At 39.8% G+C, this 19966-nt stretch overlaps 2 protein-coding genes and 2 non-coding genes across 5 annotated transcripts; all 4 read right to left on the bottom strand.

Moving 5' to 3' along the window:
• Window positions 1-2289: 2289 nt before the first annotated feature.
• On the bottom strand, window positions 2290-11023 carry tfe3b (transcription factor binding to IGHM enhancer 3b). Of its 2 annotated transcripts, none has more exons than XM_050038360.1 (9): window positions 10855-11023; window positions 8527-8752; window positions 8217-8441; window positions 7614-7709; window positions 6329-6440; window positions 6171-6227; window positions 5846-5921; window positions 5541-5706; window positions 2290-4577 (listed from the first exon to the last, which is right to left on the bottom strand). In XM_050038360.1, the coding sequence occupies exons 2-9, from the start codon at window positions 8716-8718 to the stop codon at window positions 4119-4121; spliced, it is 1383 nt and encodes a 460-aa protein (XP_049894317.1). In that variant the 5' UTR covers window positions 8719-8752; window positions 10855-11023; the 3' UTR covers window positions 2290-4118. The 2 variants fall into 2 exon arrangements, with proteins under 2 accessions (XP_049894317.1, XP_049894318.1); XM_050038361.1 differs by having other exon boundaries at window positions 5541-5688.
• A 378-nt stretch (window positions 11024-11401) lies between these two features.
• On the bottom strand, window positions 11402-18171 carry gnl3l (guanine nucleotide binding protein-like 3 (nucleolar)-like). Its single transcript, XM_050039109.1, has 15 exons — window positions 18065-18171; window positions 17931-17971; window positions 16391-16501; window positions 16174-16290; window positions 15987-16070; window positions 15138-15273; window positions 14887-14990; window positions 14618-14762; window positions 14437-14524; window positions 14175-14352; window positions 13941-14083; window positions 13717-13853; window positions 13040-13206; window positions 12749-12923; window positions 11402-11503 (listed from the first exon to the last, which is right to left on the bottom strand). The coding sequence occupies exons 1-15, from the start codon at window positions 18075-18077 to the stop codon at window positions 11436-11438; spliced, it is 1707 nt and encodes a 568-aa protein (XP_049895066.1). The 5' UTR covers window positions 18078-18171; the 3' UTR covers window positions 11402-11435.
• A 904-nt stretch (window positions 18172-19075) lies between these two features.
• trnaf-gaa (transfer RNA phenylalanine (anticodon GAA)) lies at window positions 19076-19149 on the bottom strand. The gene has a single exon. It is a non-coding gene; the product is annotated as a tRNA-Phe (tRNA).
• A 438-nt stretch (window positions 19150-19587) lies between these two features.
• Window positions 19588-19660, bottom strand: trnaf-gaa (transfer RNA phenylalanine (anticodon GAA)). Its single transcript has one exon. It is a non-coding gene; the product is annotated as a tRNA-Phe (tRNA).
• Between the last annotated feature and the right edge of the window lie 306 nt (window positions 19661-19966).

Genomic DNA, 19966 nt, shown 5'->3' with positions numbered 1-19966 from the left:
TTAATACCAGGTCGAAACAGGGCCACACACACACACACACACACACATCCGAGCACAGAAAGAGCGAGGGAGGGACAGACAGAGGGACAGACAGAGACAGAGAGAGATAGAGAGAGGCTACAGCCTGTGTGATACAGTTAAACCTCCACAGCTGACCGGTCACTTAGGGATGTGTCTGTGATTAACGCTGCATGCTGGATCGCCTACCTCGAGAACATGCCATGAAAAGTGAGTACAATAAATTTCTTACAAAACTCTTATCATGCAGAGAGCAATAATAAAATGAGAGATATAAACACTGTGAGCTTTATGGATTCCTGTACATGACAGCGTTCAAGATTTAATGGCTGTTGCTATCAATTTATTCATTTATTTATTCATTATCAAGTTTATTAAATGTAAATCATTTTGACACAATACTACATTATACCCTATTTACATCCTTTGAATCCCCTCTCAGTGATTATTGGATATCCCCCATACATTTTGTTGGACTATAAAGTATTAAATTTGGATAAAATATTCCAGATAGACGAACTAACAGTGTTTTCCACTGTTGTTTCTGCAAATAAAATAATAATCTAAAAAAACTCTTTCAAAATGCCACATAAGGTAAATATTACTTGAAGACATGAATTAATAATGAATAGCAAAATCAAGATCTCACATTCTCATATAGCTGTCAGGATATCCCTGTGCCGCCTTTCATCTACATTATAAATGTTTCCAAAATGGTGATTAATAATAGATTAACTTCTCTGCAATTTCCAAGATGTCCACTCATCACTAACGGCTACGAAATCTAAGCTAGAGATCTGACTCAGGGTCTGTGGTATCTACAGACAGTGATGAGGTTTAATTGTACATTAGTAAGCATATGATTTCAGTTTAAGAAAAGATGTTTCTTTTGGTTTCCTTTGTCCTCCCTCATAATCCTAGTTGGTTGTCTTTCACTTTTTTTCTAGAGACTGAAGCAGATGATTTATTTAACTGGATGCCACAATGGATGCCAAACTGGATTCCACAGATATGAATGAAATTTCGAGTGATAAAAGTGACGATGACTCACTAACCACTGCTTTAAAGTTGCCCAATATCCCAGACAACTGTGTTGCAGGCCCATCAGGTTTGTTTACAGAAAACAGGGTTCACAGTGCTGAATTATGAAATGAGTCGCAGTTGCTTAGAAAAGTTAAACTTTCTTTTCTCACAGGATCTTTGCCTGAAATCACTAGTTTTTCAAAACGGGTCTCCACTGAGGACGCTGAATTTTCTGCAACTGACATCTCTGTGAATGTATTCCCCAAAACAGCTACAGGTAACTGAAACTATGAACACTGTATTACTATATTATTTGTACTGTGCAGCACCCTCAGTGAAAATATGACCCTGCGCTCACAGACCCCAATGACTTCATCAAGAATGTTCACCTTTTTGGGATTTTTCATTCACCACTGACACGAGACAAAATAAGGTTTCTCCCCAAATTCAACATAACCACAGGTTGATTATGCAAATGATCATTTGGGGGTGAAGTATTCCTTTAATAGCTTGCTCCTCTTAAAGTTTTCATGAAGTTGTGTCATTGGTTCATTTTTATGTCTGGTGCAGAAGCCTCTGTTGAAACCATTTTGGATAATAACCCAAAAGGTGGAGTGACCAGAGCAGTATCCATCTGCAGCCCATGCTCTGCAGAGAAACACCAGCCAAAGCCTCTATGTGCCCTGCTGCCATCCTCTATAGAGGCCAGCGCAACCTATGATGTGAGTCAGTCGTTTACATCTATTAGCAGGAGTCAAAGCAGTCTGAAAACCACTACTGTCCACATTGAGCCAGATGGTGACGGTAAGGACACATAACTGTTCTGTATTCCTCATTGATCTCCTCTTTACAAAGCTTTGTCCTCAAATTAAAGCGTTCTTCTCTCACCTCGCTTCTTTTCTTTCCTCACTACCTTTCCTTCCCTGAGACCTTTGTGCTGCAATCCTTATGGCCTGCCTCTTCTGTCACCCACTGGACTGTTTACTGGCTGTGACGAGAGGGTGCAACCACTGCATTTGGTCGCTGTGCTCCTCCCTGTGCGGCTGCGAGCCCGGCACCTTACAGCCTCTCCTGGACGTCACAAGCCAATGTGACCTCTGCGGGTGTTTGGGTGTTCGCTGCTTCATGTGCGACTGTCCCGTCTGTGACATCTGTCTTCAGGCAACAGAGTGCCTGGACCTCGCTATGGAAATTTCTCAAATGCTTTACCACTAATGCTGACTGCTAACAAATAACCACATCCAGAGATGAACCAATGGGAATCATTTATTTGTTAAAATCTTTCAAAAGCCAACTTGTAGGGACAAGACACAAATGCTACCTGTTTATGGTAAACAGTCAATGTTAGCACTCAAATATATGTCCAGGTAAGACATGGTTAATAATGTGAAGAGGGATTAAGTATGAGTGGAAAAAGCTAACCATAGGTACTTAATCTTACAGGAATAGGGACTGAGCTCTGGAGTAGAGCTCAAAAATAAAGTGTGGAAGTTCTGAATGACCAGTAGAGGACATCTTAAAGTCATTGTAACCTCCAAAACACCAAACCAGTGCTGATGTTTTTAGCTGCTGAAGAGTTTAAAATTGATGTATATCAATAACTTGGAGGCTGTGTCGGAGGAAGAGAAAAATACAGTGCGTCTGTGTTAAAAAAAAACCAAAAACATAAACAACTACACTTAGGCAAGTACTTTTTCAAACACACATTCATTAACTGTACATAAGGTTGCGTTAAGCATCTGACAAATTAAATGCCTTTCTAAAGTCTGTGGCTATTTTATAGAATAATAATTGCATTGCAGGTTTCACACAACAAACAATTATACCTTATCGTTACAGAGGTGAGGCTAGTGGTTGGTTTAAAAGAAGGTCAAAGCCCTCTGCATTCACACTACAATGAGCAATAATGCATAATTAGTTATATCACTTTTGATCGTCCAAAAAAAAAAACAAGAAGAAGAAAAAAGCCACAATCTTGGTAGAACATGCTAACCAGTAAAATCACTCAGTGACCATGGAGGTTAACAGACAAACAATCACTGACAACACAGATATTAGTCATGAGAAACTACTTATCAAACTATTATTCAGGTATCAAAAAAACAACCTAAAATGTAAAGATCTACAGTACTATTGTAAAAAGATAAAATTGTTCTGCATTTCTCATACTGTCTTGCATTTCCACTGACTGAGTGAATATATTCAAAAAATAAAACGTTGATTTGTAATCTGTAGCTACTCTGGAAGAAGTCCTGCTTTGGCTACCTAGCTGCAGCAGCAAGTGATTTTCCATTGCTCTTAAGGTTTATTACAAAGACATGCAACCTGGGCATTAGCTGTCCACTGTGTGTGATGTAATAAAAACAGACAAAAGCTCTCATAAAATGCATAGACTGCCATAAAATAAGGTGCAATAAAATTGCTCAAAATAAAATATTCTTATATACAATATGCAGTAAATATTTCACAATGTGCCAATTCACTTTACAAAGATCCCTTCTGTAGCTGCTGGTGAAACAACCCAACATGGATGAGCATGCGACTGCCATTAACAAACCCTGATTCCAGTCAGTTTAAAGAAAAAAAAAAGAAAAAAAAAAGCAAAATAAAATAAACTGTATGTTGGCATCTCTTAATCAGTTGTCATGCCAGTCTTGTTGTGAAAAACAAACCTCACAGCTTTCTTCCCTATAAATGAGCACATAATAAATTCAAGCAAACTTTATATCCCTCTTAAATCTCTGAAGAAAATCTTAAAAACTATTTAAGAATGTATTATCTCTAAATGCTAAGTCCATGCCCCTATTATATATATTCCATTTTAATAAGATTGCATTTAGAAACCCAGACATAATCATCTGACCCGCTCCGAACAGGAACAATAATAATTACGTCTGTATGGCAAAAAAATCAAGAACTTACTTTCTCCAACATTTGTTAGTTTTGATCTTAATGTTAGCTATTTCTGCTCCTCTAAGTTCAATTCTACAGTCGTATAGACTCGTGTTATTTAAGGGTAGACTGTGCTTCTTGACATTCTTGTCCCTACAGACAGTCTCTGACCGCCACACAGTTCATCACAACTCCTCGTCCATTTCAAGGCTGCTTCTGCGACTGCTGGTTTTTGAGGCACCTGGTGACAGAGGTGAAAAAAGCGGCTCAGCCATCCTCTCTGGGGACAGGGTGCACCCGTCGTCCATAAGAATGTCTCCCAAGCCAACGTCAGGGTAGAGTGCTGAGGCGGAGGTGTGGTCTAGCTCGGCAAAGCTCAGGCTGCCCAGGTCCAGGGGGCTGCTGATGGTGACTCCTGCAGGAGAGTCTGAGGAAGGCGGGGATAGGAAAGAGGCTGGCAAAGGCTGTCCGATGCCTGCTGCACCCATACTGAGGAGGTTTTGGGAGGAGGCTGCACCGGCAGGCAGAGAATGGCCGCTCTGTTGAACCTGCTGCTGATGGAGCAGAGAAGGGTCAGAGCTCAGACCAGGTCCAATGCTGCTGGAGGTGGAGAGGCCGTGGAGTCGTGCCTGCATTTCCAGTTCCTAAAAAGAACAGCAGCACATTAACATTCGGATGCCATGTCCTGGAATGACTGAAAATTGTATTATTGTATAACACCCAGGAGCTGTTTCTGTGTTTTGCACGTGAAAAGTAATCTCCCTACAATAAACAATACCTTAAAAAGTACATTTTAGCTTTGTTGCCTGAATGAGATTGATTAAAGGTGCACAAAGCAAATCTGAATTTTGGTAATCCAAAGTGGCAGCGAGGGAACCAAGTCAAATTCGAGAACTAATGAAAGTAAACTGCACAATTCTTGGACTGAAACATCACCTCCTTGGACGACTGTTAATCTTTACTGTCTTTTGGCTGTGTAACTAACATAAATCTTGCCTTGTGTACTTTTCTTGCAAACAAGTGTGGTCTTGTTTACACTTTTGTTCTTTTCTTACTCTACATTTTTAATTACTAGTGCAGTGCTGTTTCAAAACAACCCCCAAATCTAAGTTTAGTTTACAGGCATAAAAGAAAATCTGACCTGTAGGCCTAAGTATCAACAGATGGCATGTTTCCTGCCTTTTAAAAATGTCCTAAAAACATTTACTTTTAAATTTTTTAGGACCAAACATGCAAAGTCTGCATGGTGGGAGGCTTAGTTGCATAAAAGCTTTACCTATATTAACTCAGTAGAACAAATCTTTACAACAGAACACAGTTTCCCATCACACATTTATTTTATCATCTCCTTAGTCTGCAGAAATGTGTATCACCTAGGCTTGTGGCATGCATGTGCATCTTTGCACTTAGTGTCCAAGCAGGAGAAATTAGCAATTTGGGGACCCATTCATCATTGTAAAGGTGCAACTAGTGGTCCAACACTCCACAGTGTGCCTCTAAGGTATGCAGCCAAATTTGATGACCACAACTAGTCAAGCGATACCCAGCTCTTGTATTTCATTGCTGGATATGCCACCTTCTAACACAGCTGACCAAGAGACACTGACCTGGATGCGTAACATTAGACTGTGGTTTGCTTGCTCCAGCTTTTTCTGACGCATATCAATATCCTTGGCTCGCTGCTGCTCCTTCTGTAACTTCCTGATGTAGTCCACAGAAGCCTTGAGTATGGTGCCTTTATTCCAGCGCATCTCGCTGACATCATTGTGATATCAGTAAACATATATAGTAGAGACAGTGAAGAAAATAAAACACAAAAAGATTTTTACTACACAACAGTTACAGAGATGAAATTCCAAAAATCTAATTCAGTAATTTTGTAATGAATCATGAAAAATCTGTCTGCGCTTACGGGTCATTTGACTTGGGTATCAGAGTACCAAGCTCCTTTATTCGGTCATTGATGTTGAATCTTCGCCTCCTCTCAACTGTAGAAAAGCAAGAATGACAAGGCTAAGTGGGAAAGCAGCACACTTAAGTTACCTTCAGTTTTCACTGAGCAGGCATTGTTCGATATACATGCACAAAGGATCAAATGGGTTGTAGTCGAGTTAACTCAAGCAAAAGATCATATCATATGGGGTGTTTGAATCTACATGTCACATTCAATCAAACTGTATTCCTGATGTCACTGCATTCACATTCACCAAAGTCAAGTGAAATAAAGGTTGACTTACTGAGGTTATGGTTGTCTTTCTTCTGCCTTTCTTTCATTAGTGCTTTGGCATCTGCATCTGCGAAACAAATTCATAGTGTTACATACAATTAAATACTAAATAAAAAACAGTCATCCTGAACATTAAAAGAACATGTTTAGAAAAGTAAAATACCATACCAGTAATTTCCCTTTTAATTTTTGGAAGATCAGCGGGGCAGGAGTTGCTGACAGTGAGAGTAGGTGCTGCCATTCCAGGGCTATGGTATACATCCAACAGATTTCCTGGGAGCTACAGGAAATAGAGCAAGTTAAAATCTATGTCATAAAAGGTCACTGCTTACGGTAAACACAGAAGAAAACAATCAGAAGGAAGTCTTCCCCATACTGCTTTTTTTAACCCTTTATTTAACAAGATAAGTCAATGGAGAACCAGTTCTTATTTACAATGCTGACCTGGCCACGAGGTGCTGCTTATAGGGACAATTCGATGCGGACAATGCAGAAGGAAGTGTACATCTATCTATTCTGACTATTAGTTCAATAGCACGGCTCAGCTTGTGGCACTTTAAGCACCACAAGCCGAGTTCCATCTAGTTCCCTTATATTAGAGAGAAGACAGACATGTCTACAGCCGATATAACACTCAGCAACTTGCACCAAAACAGACTGATAAATAGCACAAAGGTTATGAGAAAAAATGTATTTTAAAACTAATATTTGAAACAGATGCTGTTTAAGGAAAAAGCACAAAATTCAACAATTTATGCTATATCCTTATANTATTAGAGAGAAGACAGTCATGTCTACAGCCGATATAACACTCAGCAATTTGCACCAAAACAGACTGATAAATAGCACAAAGGTTATGAGAAAAAAATGTATTTTAAAACTAATATTTGAAACAGATGCTGTTTAAGGAAAAAGCACAAAATTCAACAATTTATGCTATATCCTTATATATTAAAAACAACAATACCTGGTGCTATTTCAGAAAACCCAGATACATTTACCTCACTGTGATTCTTTTTCTTTTCTTCCAACAGCCTCACCATAATCCTCATCTTTTGTTTTGCAGCAAAATTTAGGCAAGCTCCTTCAATGCAACAAATAAGTTGTCTAACCTGGCAGCTACAATGTACTTTTTTATGAGCACAATCCACTTGGTCTCGCTTCTCCCTCTCTTGTATCCTCTGATACCTTCACTCCGCCCAGACAGCACTTTTGTGACGAATCGTAACTGTGTGCCAAAAGTATATATTTACTCCTACGACTTCAGAATTCCACACGTGAAAGAGACCGTCCATTCACAGAAAAAACACTCTGGGTATGAAAAGTTCGATGTTTAGACCTGAGATTCACTGTGTGATCCTGTCACTGTGCATCTACAGAAGAACCTGTGAAATATAGAGGAAACTTCAAAAAGGAAGTATTCATTGTCAAACAAATACATTGTTCTTCATACCGTGCTAGGCAACTGAAGACCTGAGTCGATCAATGTAATGATGTCGTCATTAAAACTGGATTCAAGACTTATGATGTCGTCGATCACATCGTCAATCTAGATAAAGCAGAAAAGAGAAAACACCAGTGGCGCTAAGTCAGTAACGTTTTCAGGGTTAAATGGGTTGGTGTAATCAACACGTATGTATATAATGTGCTTTGTGATCTAACATAGTCCTAAGTATATTCTGTAAGGGCTGACATTAACACATTCAAGTGAACTTAAGAGGCCTTATTTCAAAGACAGGGGTGCGTGCAAGAGAAGTGCTGGCATGGTTAAACTGTAGGTGCAGTATTTAACATCTTATTGTGACAACAGGCCAACAAGGGTATGATGACAAAAGGTATGCATCAGTGCAGTGGGACCTTTGGAAACTCCATTGCAGAGCAAACAAAAAGTAATTAAGCTAGAAGTGAGCAGAGGGATAGACATTTAACTTCTCAAAAAAGGCACTGTAAGTTTGCAGAAAAGCAACTACTGACGTGGTTGTGTAATCTGCTGTACCAGCACACCAAAAACCACACACAGTTAAACCACTGATATCAAAGCAGGAATTTCCCATACTTCCTCCTTGTTGGATCCGATGTTAAGTAGGGCCATAGGACTGTTAGGGGCGCTGCTGGCAGAAGGAGCAACTTCAGGGGCAGAACTGGACTGCTGCACAGGGGACACACCCAGGGTCTGAGTAACTGCATTGTTGCCCAGAGTGGTGGAAAGGTACTGTTTCACCTGCTGCCTCTGCGCCTGCTGGATGTGGTACTTGGTGGGGTTCTCCAAGTGGGTCTGCACCTGATCATTTAAAGAGTTGTTAAGTTCTGACATTATCACACCTTACTAAACACAAGTGATGAACATACAACCAGGACGCTCTTACTTTAAGCACCTCCACAGGCACCTGTGCTGGAGGGGGGCGGGCAGCATTTGGGGGCAGTGTGACAGAGATGGCTGGAGTGGTGTCAGAGGCCCGGAGCTGAGAGGCTGAGGCCTGTTGCTGTGCTTCACGTCTCTCCTGCTCCTGGGCTTGTTCTCGCATCAGCTGCTGCCGCAGCAACACACGTGATGACATGGCTGAAGAGAGCGATCCAGATCTAGGGATGGAGCTGAAAGCAAACACAAAACAAAGGAGCATTATAGAAGGTATTTCATAGTAAGTAATGTTATTGTGTTATTACACAGCTCAATCCTAAAAAATATCCACTATAGTACTCTAGTGATGATACTTGGGAGGCCTATACAGAAGTTTAATCTGACCATTGTTATCAACAACATAATTTCAAATGGAAAACTTTGCATTAGGTTTCAAATGATCCAAGAAAATAAGTTATATAGCAATAAAAGTGTTACGATATCATCTTGACAAATCAACACACTTCTTTCAATGTTTAAACCAGACCATTATTTCTCTTTTCTCTGCCAACCAGCACAATTGAGTTTTTGCTCAACACCACCAATCAGCTTGTAAAGCTCTCTCCACCTACGTCTGATGTGTTATCGAGTGCTGACTGTGGAAAAAAATCATCCTGTCTTTGTCAGTAATTGATCACCTGAGGGCCAACATCAGTCCTCCCTTTTCCTGGTATGAATTTATTGAACTGCCCTCAGCTGATACCACCACATGATCTAACAGTTACTGTGTTATAAATGAGGTCAATAAGCCCATCTCTGCTCCCTTCTACTAACAGTTCTGTTCTAGATGTGTAAAAGACAATTTTAAGATAGGTTGTATTGTACTGCTGCTGAAAATTCCACAGACTCCATAAAAATGTTAAAGGAATACTTCACCCACAAAGAACCCTTTGTATATCAGTTAGTCATGCCGTGTTTCCTTAAATTAGTTATATTAGCCTTGCATGGCTCCATGGAAAATGGTGAACATATTGATTTATCAATTGACTCTGGACCACGTTTAACAACAGCAACAACATATTTACAAACTCTGAACACCTTATGCAGTATAATCAAAGTCTCCTTTATCCAGTTGTATGCTCAGTAATTCCCAAAGAGGTGCATTAATGCTTGAAAAACCCCTCAGTATTGTCATCCGGCTTTGAAGACAGCATACATAAGTTTCACTTTCAGATCAGTTTTACTTATCAGTGGGTTGGTTTTTTTTCTGCAAAAGTGCATGTGTTTGGAAAGTACTGACTGGTTGAATGAGATTTGGATTATACTGCAGGCATTGTGAGAGAGTTTGTAAATGGATGTTTGAATATATTTGATGATACCTTTTTTTTAGTGGCATTACTTTTAACTCCATCATATCTACACATCCTCCCATCTCCAGTTGTATATAATGCTGTTTGCCTTTCTGTTCCAACCCCTCCTCTGAGATACAGTATTGACTAAACTAGAGCTGTTACCTTAGACACAGACCAGCCTTCACACCTCAAGCCTACATTCACAGTCGGTGTCTCGAAAGCTCCTCTTACGTTACATCCTTTAGCTGATTATATACTTGGATCACTGGCACCACACTACTTGTTACTACCGAGTTGTTCTATAGTCTTGAATGTCTTCTAGTGTCACCCAGATTTAAGACTTCTCACACGGTGTCATTTACACTCATTCCCCACGTTTCGACAGTAGATGCAGGGACACAGTTTAAATCTCTCGTTACAAGTTGTGTAACGTTACATGCCTACAGAGCGCCTAGCATGATGTTACTAGCTAACGTTAACGCTGTGTGAAAATAAGTTGACAGAGCCGTTATGTCCGCGAGCAAAGCCCACCGCACTGAAAACATACCACTAAAAAAATACTTAACATCACGTCATGGTCGTATTTGGGTAGATTTATGAGCCATTTAAACAAGCTATACACTTCAAAGGGTTAGCTATCTTACTTTTAGCAGTTTTCGTAATCTCTATTTTTAGTGAGCTCTAACGTTAATCTCGCGTCATGCTAGCTGAGATAAACTGACAGCTCAGTGCCGCTAACGGGCCCAACGCTAAAGCTAACTACTATTTACACTATCAACCCTTTGCAGTGGCTTTAATTTACCTACCAGTCGTCAAACAGAAAAAGTTGGGCTACGTTTATTGACACCTCTGGGGTTTGTATCGGCAGCGCCTGAACACACAGCCACGCCAAACTGAAAATAGGAAGTTGCCGATTAGCTTAAAGAGCTAGCTGCCGCTAGTCGCCCGACATGCTAATGCTAACTAGCTGGGTAACTTATTTTGGAGGAAACATAAAAACGTACTGTGGCAATAGATTTGTTATACGTAACCACAGCCATCAATCTCCGAAGTCCTTCGGTTTCTTTGCCATCGTAAAGGTTGGTAAGTTAGAAGCAAGTCCTGCTGTCGTTAGCCGCGGCTCTAAACAGTGTTGTTTATCTTGGGCCGATGGGCTGAGGTCATCCTACGCTGCTTACCCGGAAGTTGTTGACTACTGAGGTTACTGAATTTTCAAAGCGTCTTTCACAGTGCAGGCATACCTTATGTAAAATGAAATTACACTGTAATATTTATATGATAACCAGTGTAACTGAGATTCGTTATAAAAAAAGGTAATTTAAGTGTTTAAATTATATAAAGTTAAAGTACAATTTACAAAGAGCTCATAGATGTATAAGCCAAAGTGCAGGTACAAACTACTACAAAAACCTCTAGTGAAAAACTACCATTAAAGAATACAGTTTTTTAATAATTGAATTAAGATTCAAGGGTTTTGCATGTGGATTTTAATACATTTTACACCAGAATACTGCAGTTTACATCCAAGAAAGACAAAACACAAATAATGTATTCTTTTGATTTTTTTTATTTCAGTTTATTTTAATCAGCTGTCTGAAAATGAGAAGTCCATTGCAGCTGTCAAGGTGTCTGAGAGTTTGGTGGCAAGTTTGTCTGTAGAGGGAAAAAACACGATATAATTTTTATTATTAAATATACAATCAGTGTCAGGTATAGAGAATACACATTACTCATACAGAGGCTTGTCTGTGTGTGCGCGTGTGATTACATAAAGATACATAACATATTTTGACCATCAGCTACATTGAGCAGACAAAATCAACACTACAGACTTACAGAACCTTTTACATGAGAATAGATGTTTCAGTCGCTTACAACCAAATCTCCACAATAAACTGAGAGAGCAATCTTAAAGTCTTCAGTGGGCCCGATCCCTTTTTTGCCTTTTTACTTTTGTTTTACTAAAACTAAAGAGTTTCTTTGTTTGCTTACTTTTTCTTTGAAGTGTTTGAAGAAATCATGGCATGAATACAACTCACCACAGTCAAACTGATATACTATAGTATTAGACTGGGACCAATATTAATAATCAGAATCAGAAATACTTAATTGATCCCCGAGGACAAACTGTGATTCGTTACATTCACTCCGATGTAAAGAATAGAGAATTATAGTAAGCAAGAAAAGGAGTATGAAATAGAAATATTTAAATACAAAGTAATAAAATCCAATAAAATAGAAATAAAAATGTGCATTACGCTACAATGTTAACACTAGTACTTAGGATATTCAGAATAAAATATATATCTTCACTGTGCTGAGTCTGTAAGTGTGTAGACTCACAAGTCAGTCTTTAGACGCTTTGCTTACCTAAAGACTGATGACTTTCTCCCCGATTTTGTGTTTAGATGGGCAGATACAATTTCAGAGTTTAAAAAAACTCTCTACGTTGCAGAACCAATAGTAAATCCGCAGGGCGGTCCTTCGGTGGCTCGCTGAACTCTTGTGCTCGTAAACATAGTCCGACTAGAAACACGTGTAGCGGTACAAGATGGCTCAAGTCGCTGTAAGTCCTTCATTTCCACAATCTTGTGGACTGAGCACACGTTTGATAAAACGCAGTTAAATCTCTCGACATCTATTTTCAAGCTCTCTGTGTGTTTGTGTCCTTGCAGACGAGAAAAGGGGGAGCGCACATTTCCGAGAAGGCGTGTCCTTTTCAAAAATGCAAGAGGTGTTGCTTTGTGACCGGCCGTTTTCGCCGGTGTGTTAAACACACTTTAGAAAGGAGTGTCCCCAGACTATCAGAAGGCGGAGATCTCTGATTGTCTGGTGGCGAGACTAGTAAGTGTGTAAGAATATAAAAATATGTGCATTGTGCTAACAATTTATACAAACCAGATCTTTTCTGTTGCTTTTTCCTCTTCTTGCTGGCCGCCAGGAGTGCCTGGCCCTGCTGTAACGGATCTACATCAATGATATCCCTCAAATTTGGAGCCTTGGATGCAGCATCACTTGCAGGTAAGTCCGTCTTTGACCTCTGAGATTTTATCTCCACTGTCATTGGTCCAAACTATTTCGAGCAGGACAAAACATTAAGATCAATGACACACATTTTACAGTTTTTAAGTGCACAACATACTGTAGTTAAATAAACACTTTAGTTGTAATGATTGCACTGTTTCACACCTCTGGGTCCTGGTCATCCTCCATAGATTGAATGTCATCTTTAAATTCTGTCTCTTCCAAGGACCCCCCCGCCATGTCCAGATCAGAAGGTGGATCACCCCGGCCACCTTCTGTCATTCCAGTGGTTTCCATGCAAAATCCCATTTGGATATCAGGACAAGAAGACTCTGAAAGATGGCAAATAAACCAATCAAATTTTTGAGTAACTGCTGTTTCTTTGTGGTGGATGGCAGCTAATCTGATAAGACCATGGTGATCCTAGTCAACTCTGTTTTAGTCTAATCTAATGTTAACCATGAATTTCACTATTATGGAAGTACTAGTTTAGTTGTCCTTCTGTGACACTATTAATTATCATCAGGGGGAAAAATGGTCAAGGGTCAGGTCAGAAAAGTGTTAAACCTTGTGGTGTGTAGATATGCAAATAGCTTTAGATTTGTTCTGAGGTTCTTTTTTTTTAAGATTTTTTTGGGCATTTTTTGCCTTTAATGGACAGGCTGGACTCGAACCCGGGCCGCGGCGGCAACAGCCCTGCACATGGGGCACCCGCTCCACCACTAAGCCACCGACGCCCCTGTTCTGAGGTTCTTGAAAGATTGATAAGTGGGTCCTTCTTCTTAGTAACGGTTTGTGAATGAGGCCCACTCTTTCTAGATTCCAGTGGAAGTAACCTTTACCTGCAAGAACTTCCTGATTTCCTTTTTCCAACTCATCCCAGTCAAACGCTTTGCCCATCTCCGTAACAATCTCGGCGCTGACGTGTGTGGGAAGAGTGTGTGTCTCTGGAGGATGTGTGAAGTAGCTGATCCTTCCCCTGAAGGTTACAACATGCTGAAATTAATACAGTGCTTATAATAGCAGGTTGATCTGTCAAACATCCAAAATTCTCATTTTTACCCACCCTGTCCAGTCCAATAATACACTCTTTGCTGCTTTGTCGGTGTCAGGCAGTCCCCCCTTCCTTAGTTTGCCTTGACGTCGAGCAAGCATTGCCAAGAACTCCAGAGCTGTGTGAAAGTCTGAAACTCCGTAGTGCTCGATGATCTGTACATCCAGCATAATTAACGATAATGGCAGTGTGCAAATGACACAATCAAGCAACATACAAAAAGAATATTAAGACGACATGTTGTACCTGTGCCTTGTTGCAGCGTCGAAGGATGGCTTCAACAGGTGGAAGGGGATCTACGAGCTGTTCGATTTTCACACAGTTACGGAGAATCATTGCTGCATCAGATGTTGAAGTTGCCATGACAATGCCAGGGCAATCTAGGAGCTTAATGTGTTTGTCCAAATGCACCTCTTGAAGGCACCTGAAATCCATCAAACCCATCAGCAAGACTAGCAGGGAACAAGCAGGACAATATATTATATTTATATGTATTATAGTAGCTTACTTGGTGACACCAGGAGTGGCTCCGACATTACATGCTCGTGCTCTTTTCAAACTGTTGATCAAACTACTTTTTCCTACATTAGGAAAACCTACAAAACAGGAGTGGAAACATTGTTTTCACTTTGGACAACCTCGCATTATACACAGAGAGAACCTGGTGCATTGCTGGATGTGGAACTTACCTACAACACCCACGGTGATGGCCGTCTTGATGTCAAGGTTGCGGCAGTAGTTTCCTAGAAGCTTCATCAAGCAATCTGCACCAACACAAGCACTGGTACTGAGTAGCTCTGTGGTGGCTTGAGTCACCGGTACGTTACTGCGTTTCTGTCCATGGCACGAGATGGAGGGAAAAATTGTTTATGTGAAATCATGTTATTCCATAGCTTTAATTATTTGAGTCTGAATTAACACTGTTAGGTTATCAAAATATACGTTTTTAAATGCATACCAAGTTCTTGGTCTGTTGCTGAGTGGATGCTTTGAAAGCTACTGTAGGAAACTCATTACGAAGATATTTAATCCACTTTTCCACAATTTCCTTTGACACCAAATCTATAATCAAAGTAAAGCCATATAAGTTAAGCATTGAATATTTGGCACAAAAGATAAAATACTTGCAACTACATTGTTGTCCAATCAAAAAGCAAATTTAGACAATCCCTAAAAGAAATACTTTGTAAATGTATTTAGTTAACTTACCAATTTTATTAAGGACTAAAACGATCTTCTTGTTTGTTCCACTTTGAATGACTGCCTGCTCCACCTGAGGACATCTGCAGCCAAGAGGGTCACGTGCATCCAAAACCTCCAAAATCACATCTGAGGCCTCCACGACCTTTAATAAAACATTTTATAAACACACAGTGTTCATATTCATAACTCTATTTGATCCTGTCCTTTTACTTTTCTGTCACAGCTGAGGGAACAGCGTGACTCAGGCCCTGTCTACACATATACAGATATTTTTGAAAATGGATATGTTCCTCTACATTTTGGCCTCTCGTCCACAATAAAACTGAGATACTGTAAAACGCCTTCTAAATTGGAGATTTATTCTCTTCAATTCGCACATGCACATTGTTGCTTTGTTTAATGGACATATGCTGGAAAATGCGATGACGGACACTGGTTTACATTTTGTTAGCACTGCTTGGACTAATGACTACTTCACACTTAAACTTTTAATTGCTGCACCACTTCACGGATAAATAGAGTGTTTGCTGCACCCAATGTTTTTTACTCCACCTCAGCAACTGCAGTTTAAACTCTGTCAGAAATGGCAGTTTTGGATCAGGCCCAGTCGGACCAGCAGATAGTGGGACACTTTCCAGAGTGGGATTATTGTTGATGAGAAATAGAAGGAAAACTTTGGTATGTCAAGAGCATCACTCATACGTTTGAGTGAGCTCCTTCGTCCTTATATCGAAGGGGAACATTGAAAGGCAATTGCCTGATTTATGGCAGTGCGTACTTTAATAATTATTCTCCAACATTCATACAAGCACAACATACAAGCCAGTTTGTTGCATGAACTGAGCAACTACGCACCTTTTTAAATTCTCTGTAATATGCCTTTCTTGAATTTTCATTTTCGAAATTGACATTCTTCTCCAAACTCTGCATCTCCATCTCCTGTGAACACAAAGAAGAAAACACAAATCACTACAATGGCAAGTAGCACAGTGTGCAGTTTTTCTTATTGCAGTCAATTTTTGCTACACAGACTGACATTTACCCTCTGCTCAAACGCTCTTTGTCGCTGTAGGATGTCATTCTGATAGCTTTGCAAATTCCTCCTCTTCATCAGTTCTCGTTCTCTAGAGATTCTCTGCCTGTCCTGGAGGTCCTGAATCTAAATAGGAAATTTACAAATTGAGAGATTTGTTAACCTGAATAAAATATCAGCAATGTAACTTCAAAAATGAGTACAGACAAGACTTTCAAACATTCACCCTCTGCTTCCTGATTTCCTCTGGTTTTCTGTTGGCTTTGACATTCTGCACAGATGACTGCTCTGAATTCTTTGTCTGCCCTGAAGCGTCATTCTTCTGTCCATCTTTAGTCTGCAGGCCGGAAAACATATAAAAAATTATTAGTTGATTATAAAGGCATCACAATGCAACATAGGAATCAAAACATTCAATTTATCACCATAACCGTGCGTCATAGAAACTCGCATTTCACTGAACAAGCAATACATATTATAATCAAACAAGTCTAAAAATCTCTCTTATTATGACTTATGATGATAAACATATATATCTAGTGCAATAGACTTATACTACACACAGAGACTTTATATTCTAGTCTATTAGCATGTTTGTGTGCTTTAGCATGTTATACAGGCTGTTCAAACGTTTTGAATGAGCTGTTATATTGCTATTTTCCCTCACTCCTTAAATAATGGCAAATTTAGCAGAGATAAAAACAGAGTAATTACAATAATAAACATAATAATACATTTTATTTACAGAGCGCTTTTCATAGTACTCAAACACACCTTACATCAGTAAAGCACACACAACATAATTCACACCTTAAAAGCCATTGTAAAGAGGAGTTTTGATGAGTTATTTGAACTTGGATGGGTCGGGGCAGTCTCGAATGTGTTTGGGGAAAGAGTTATAGAGGGAGAGGGCGGATATAGAAAAAGCTCTGTCACCCCAGAAGCAGGAATTAAATGATTAAATCTTCCATTTAGTCGATGTCCCCGAAGTTTTGCATGAAAGGGGAGAATACCGTTGCAACAATTTTCCGTCAAATATCCTTCAATTTTGAATTTGTCTTCCAGTCCAGAAAAGCCACGTGACCTTCAATCATTACTGAAGCACATTGGTAAAGTTGGGCTCTTAATATAATTTGGGAACACATTTTTCTGAGCCCTCTGTAGTGTACTCAGTGGTTAGACATAATAAGTTTAAACTGTGGTTTGCTACTTCATAGTTTGTGAAGCTGATATTCCCCAATCCAACTTGAACAGTACAAACCCAAAACTAACTTAAACGAACTAACGTACCTGTTCACTTAGGCTTGTTATAGGCATGATGGTGTACTTGACATCAAGACAGCAACGCATTCATCTTAAATCTGTACAGCTTTTGCTGCTAAGCCTCCAACATCTTTTATCAATGCCTAGTGACTTCTTATATTCTTATTTGAGGTTTCTTTGCAACTTTTAAGTTGTCAGGTTCAGCAGTTTATTTTGTTACTGATCTAAAATATATGTTTTGTTTCTCACCCATACACACTATATAGTTGATTAGTTTATGGAGACAAGCACGCTGTCACTGAAGTTGATGAATGCTAAATTTACAAAATATGATGATGCAAGGAGCTGCGACAGGAGCTTATCCATCCTTGTAGGTATTTGGCAATTTCAGCCATATACCAGTCAGTGTTACTAACAGATAAGCGTCCATTACAATAAACATTAGGAGCTCCAGCTCTGAAAGTTAGCAACAGATAACATTAGCCGGGTAAGTTAGCACGTACCTTAAATTTCCCGAAGCCGAGACGTTTGGCTCGTTTTTGTTCTGTAAAGTGTGAGAGACGACAGAAACCATTTATAACCATTCACAGATATTTACTGTGTGAATACATTTAGTCAATGCAGATAAAATACGTACTGGCCTTAGACATAACTTCACTGAAGTTCTTCTACGACTTCACGTGTGTGGCAGGACGGCGGACACGCGCACACAACGGCTTCGCCAACAACATCCGGGTGGGTGTCAAAATAAAAGAGCGACATGGGTCCCAAACTAAGCAGGAGTCGTCGGACCTCGAGTTTAAAGCTGTTTTGGGGATACCAGCCAACGAAAGATCGAAGAAATACATCCTCTGGGAACCGTGAATGTATGAAAGCATGTATTTCACTTGAGTACGAAATTCTGCTGGTAGCTACTTAATCTTTTTTTCTGAAGTATTATTTCAAATTTCTGGGAAATGTTTTAATGAAAAATGTTCGTTTTTAAATCTGAGTTAACAGAATAAAAAAAAGAGAATTTACAAGATCATTATTTTGTTAATTTAATTTAATTTTTATTTTATTTTATTTTTTTAACTTTTCTCATCCTGAGATATTATCATTAGGAAAAGTCAGGGGATCACCAATGTCATTGGTTCTATCTTTTGTGGACCTTAAATATCTTTCAGAGATCTTGAGATGAATCCACGGATAGGTGGATGAGTTGCAGGAAACCCTTGTGAACACATGAAGGTAGAAACAGAGAAAGTTCTCCAATCACACTGCTCCAAGTCAGGAGCTCTAATCAAATGACCTCAAAACTCTGCTCTCCTACTGCCGAAACCCGGGATTGAACCTTTAGATCTTCAGTCTAACGCTCTCCCAACTGAGCTATTTCGGCTTAAAATGTTGTAAACTGGTGGTCACAAGATCCAAAAAAATCAAAGTGTGTGGAAAATATGAAGGACATTTCAGCAAAAAAATCAAAGTGTGTGGAAAATATGAAGGACATTTCAGAAAACAACTTTACACACATCATTAGGGGGCTGTAGCTCTGTCACTTAGCATCGAACTTTCCTTAAGTTAACACTAGTGTATCCTGGCTTCCNCCAATCACACTGCTCCAAGTCAGGAGCTCTAATCAAATGACCTCAAAACGCAGCTCTCCTACTGCCAAAAACCCAGGATTGAAACGGGGACCTTTAGATCTTCAGTCTAACGCTCTCCCAACTGAGCTATTTCGGCTCAAAATGTTGTCAAATCGTGGTCACAAGATCCAAAAAAAATCAAAGCGTGTGGAAAATATGAAGGACATTTCAGAAAACAACTTTACACACATCATTAGGGGGCTGTAGCTCTGTCACTTAGCTTCGAACTTTGCTTAAGTTAACACTTGTGGATCCTGGCTTCCCTCCCCTCTGAGGACCTCCTCTCACTTTGTCTCCTCAGAACGCATTTGCAAATTGAGATGTCCTAAAAGATGGTGAGTCTCAATCTATTTCCAGGTCATGTCATCGAGGATAGAGGAGTCGAGCAGGGATCTTGAGATGAACCCATGGATAGATGGATGAGTTGCAGGAAACCTATGTGAACACATGAAGGTAGAAACAGAGAAAGTTCTCCAATCACACTGCTCCAAGTCAGGAGCTCTAGTCAAATGACCTCAAAACGCAGCTCTCCTACTGCCGAAACCCGGGATTGAAACAGGGACCTTTAGATCTTCAGTCTAACGCTCTCCCAACTGAGCTATTTCGGCTCAAAATGCTGTAAACTGATGGTCACAAGATCCGAAAAAAATAAAAGTGTGTGGAAAATATGAAGGACATTACAGAAAACAACTTTACACACATCATTAGGGGGCTGTAGCTCTGTCACTTAGCATCGAACTTTGCTGCAGTTAACGCTTGTGTATCCTGGCTTCCATCCCTTCTGAGGACCTCCTCTCTCTTTGTCTCCTCAGTACGCATTTGCAAATTGAGATGTCCTAAAAGATGGTGAGTCTCAATCTATTTCCAGGTCATGTGATCGAGGATAGAGGAGCCGAGCAGGGATCTTGAGATGA

This window comes from Epinephelus moara, chromosome 24 (genome assembly GCF_006386435.1).
Source record: "Epinephelus moara isolate mb chromosome 24, YSFRI_EMoa_1.0, whole genome shotgun sequence".
Taxonomy (NCBI): Eukaryota; Metazoa; Chordata; class Actinopteri; order Perciformes; family Serranidae; genus Epinephelus; species Epinephelus moara.
Note: the sequence above shows the minus strand (reverse complement) of the source record. Positions and strands in the feature narration are given on the sequence as shown.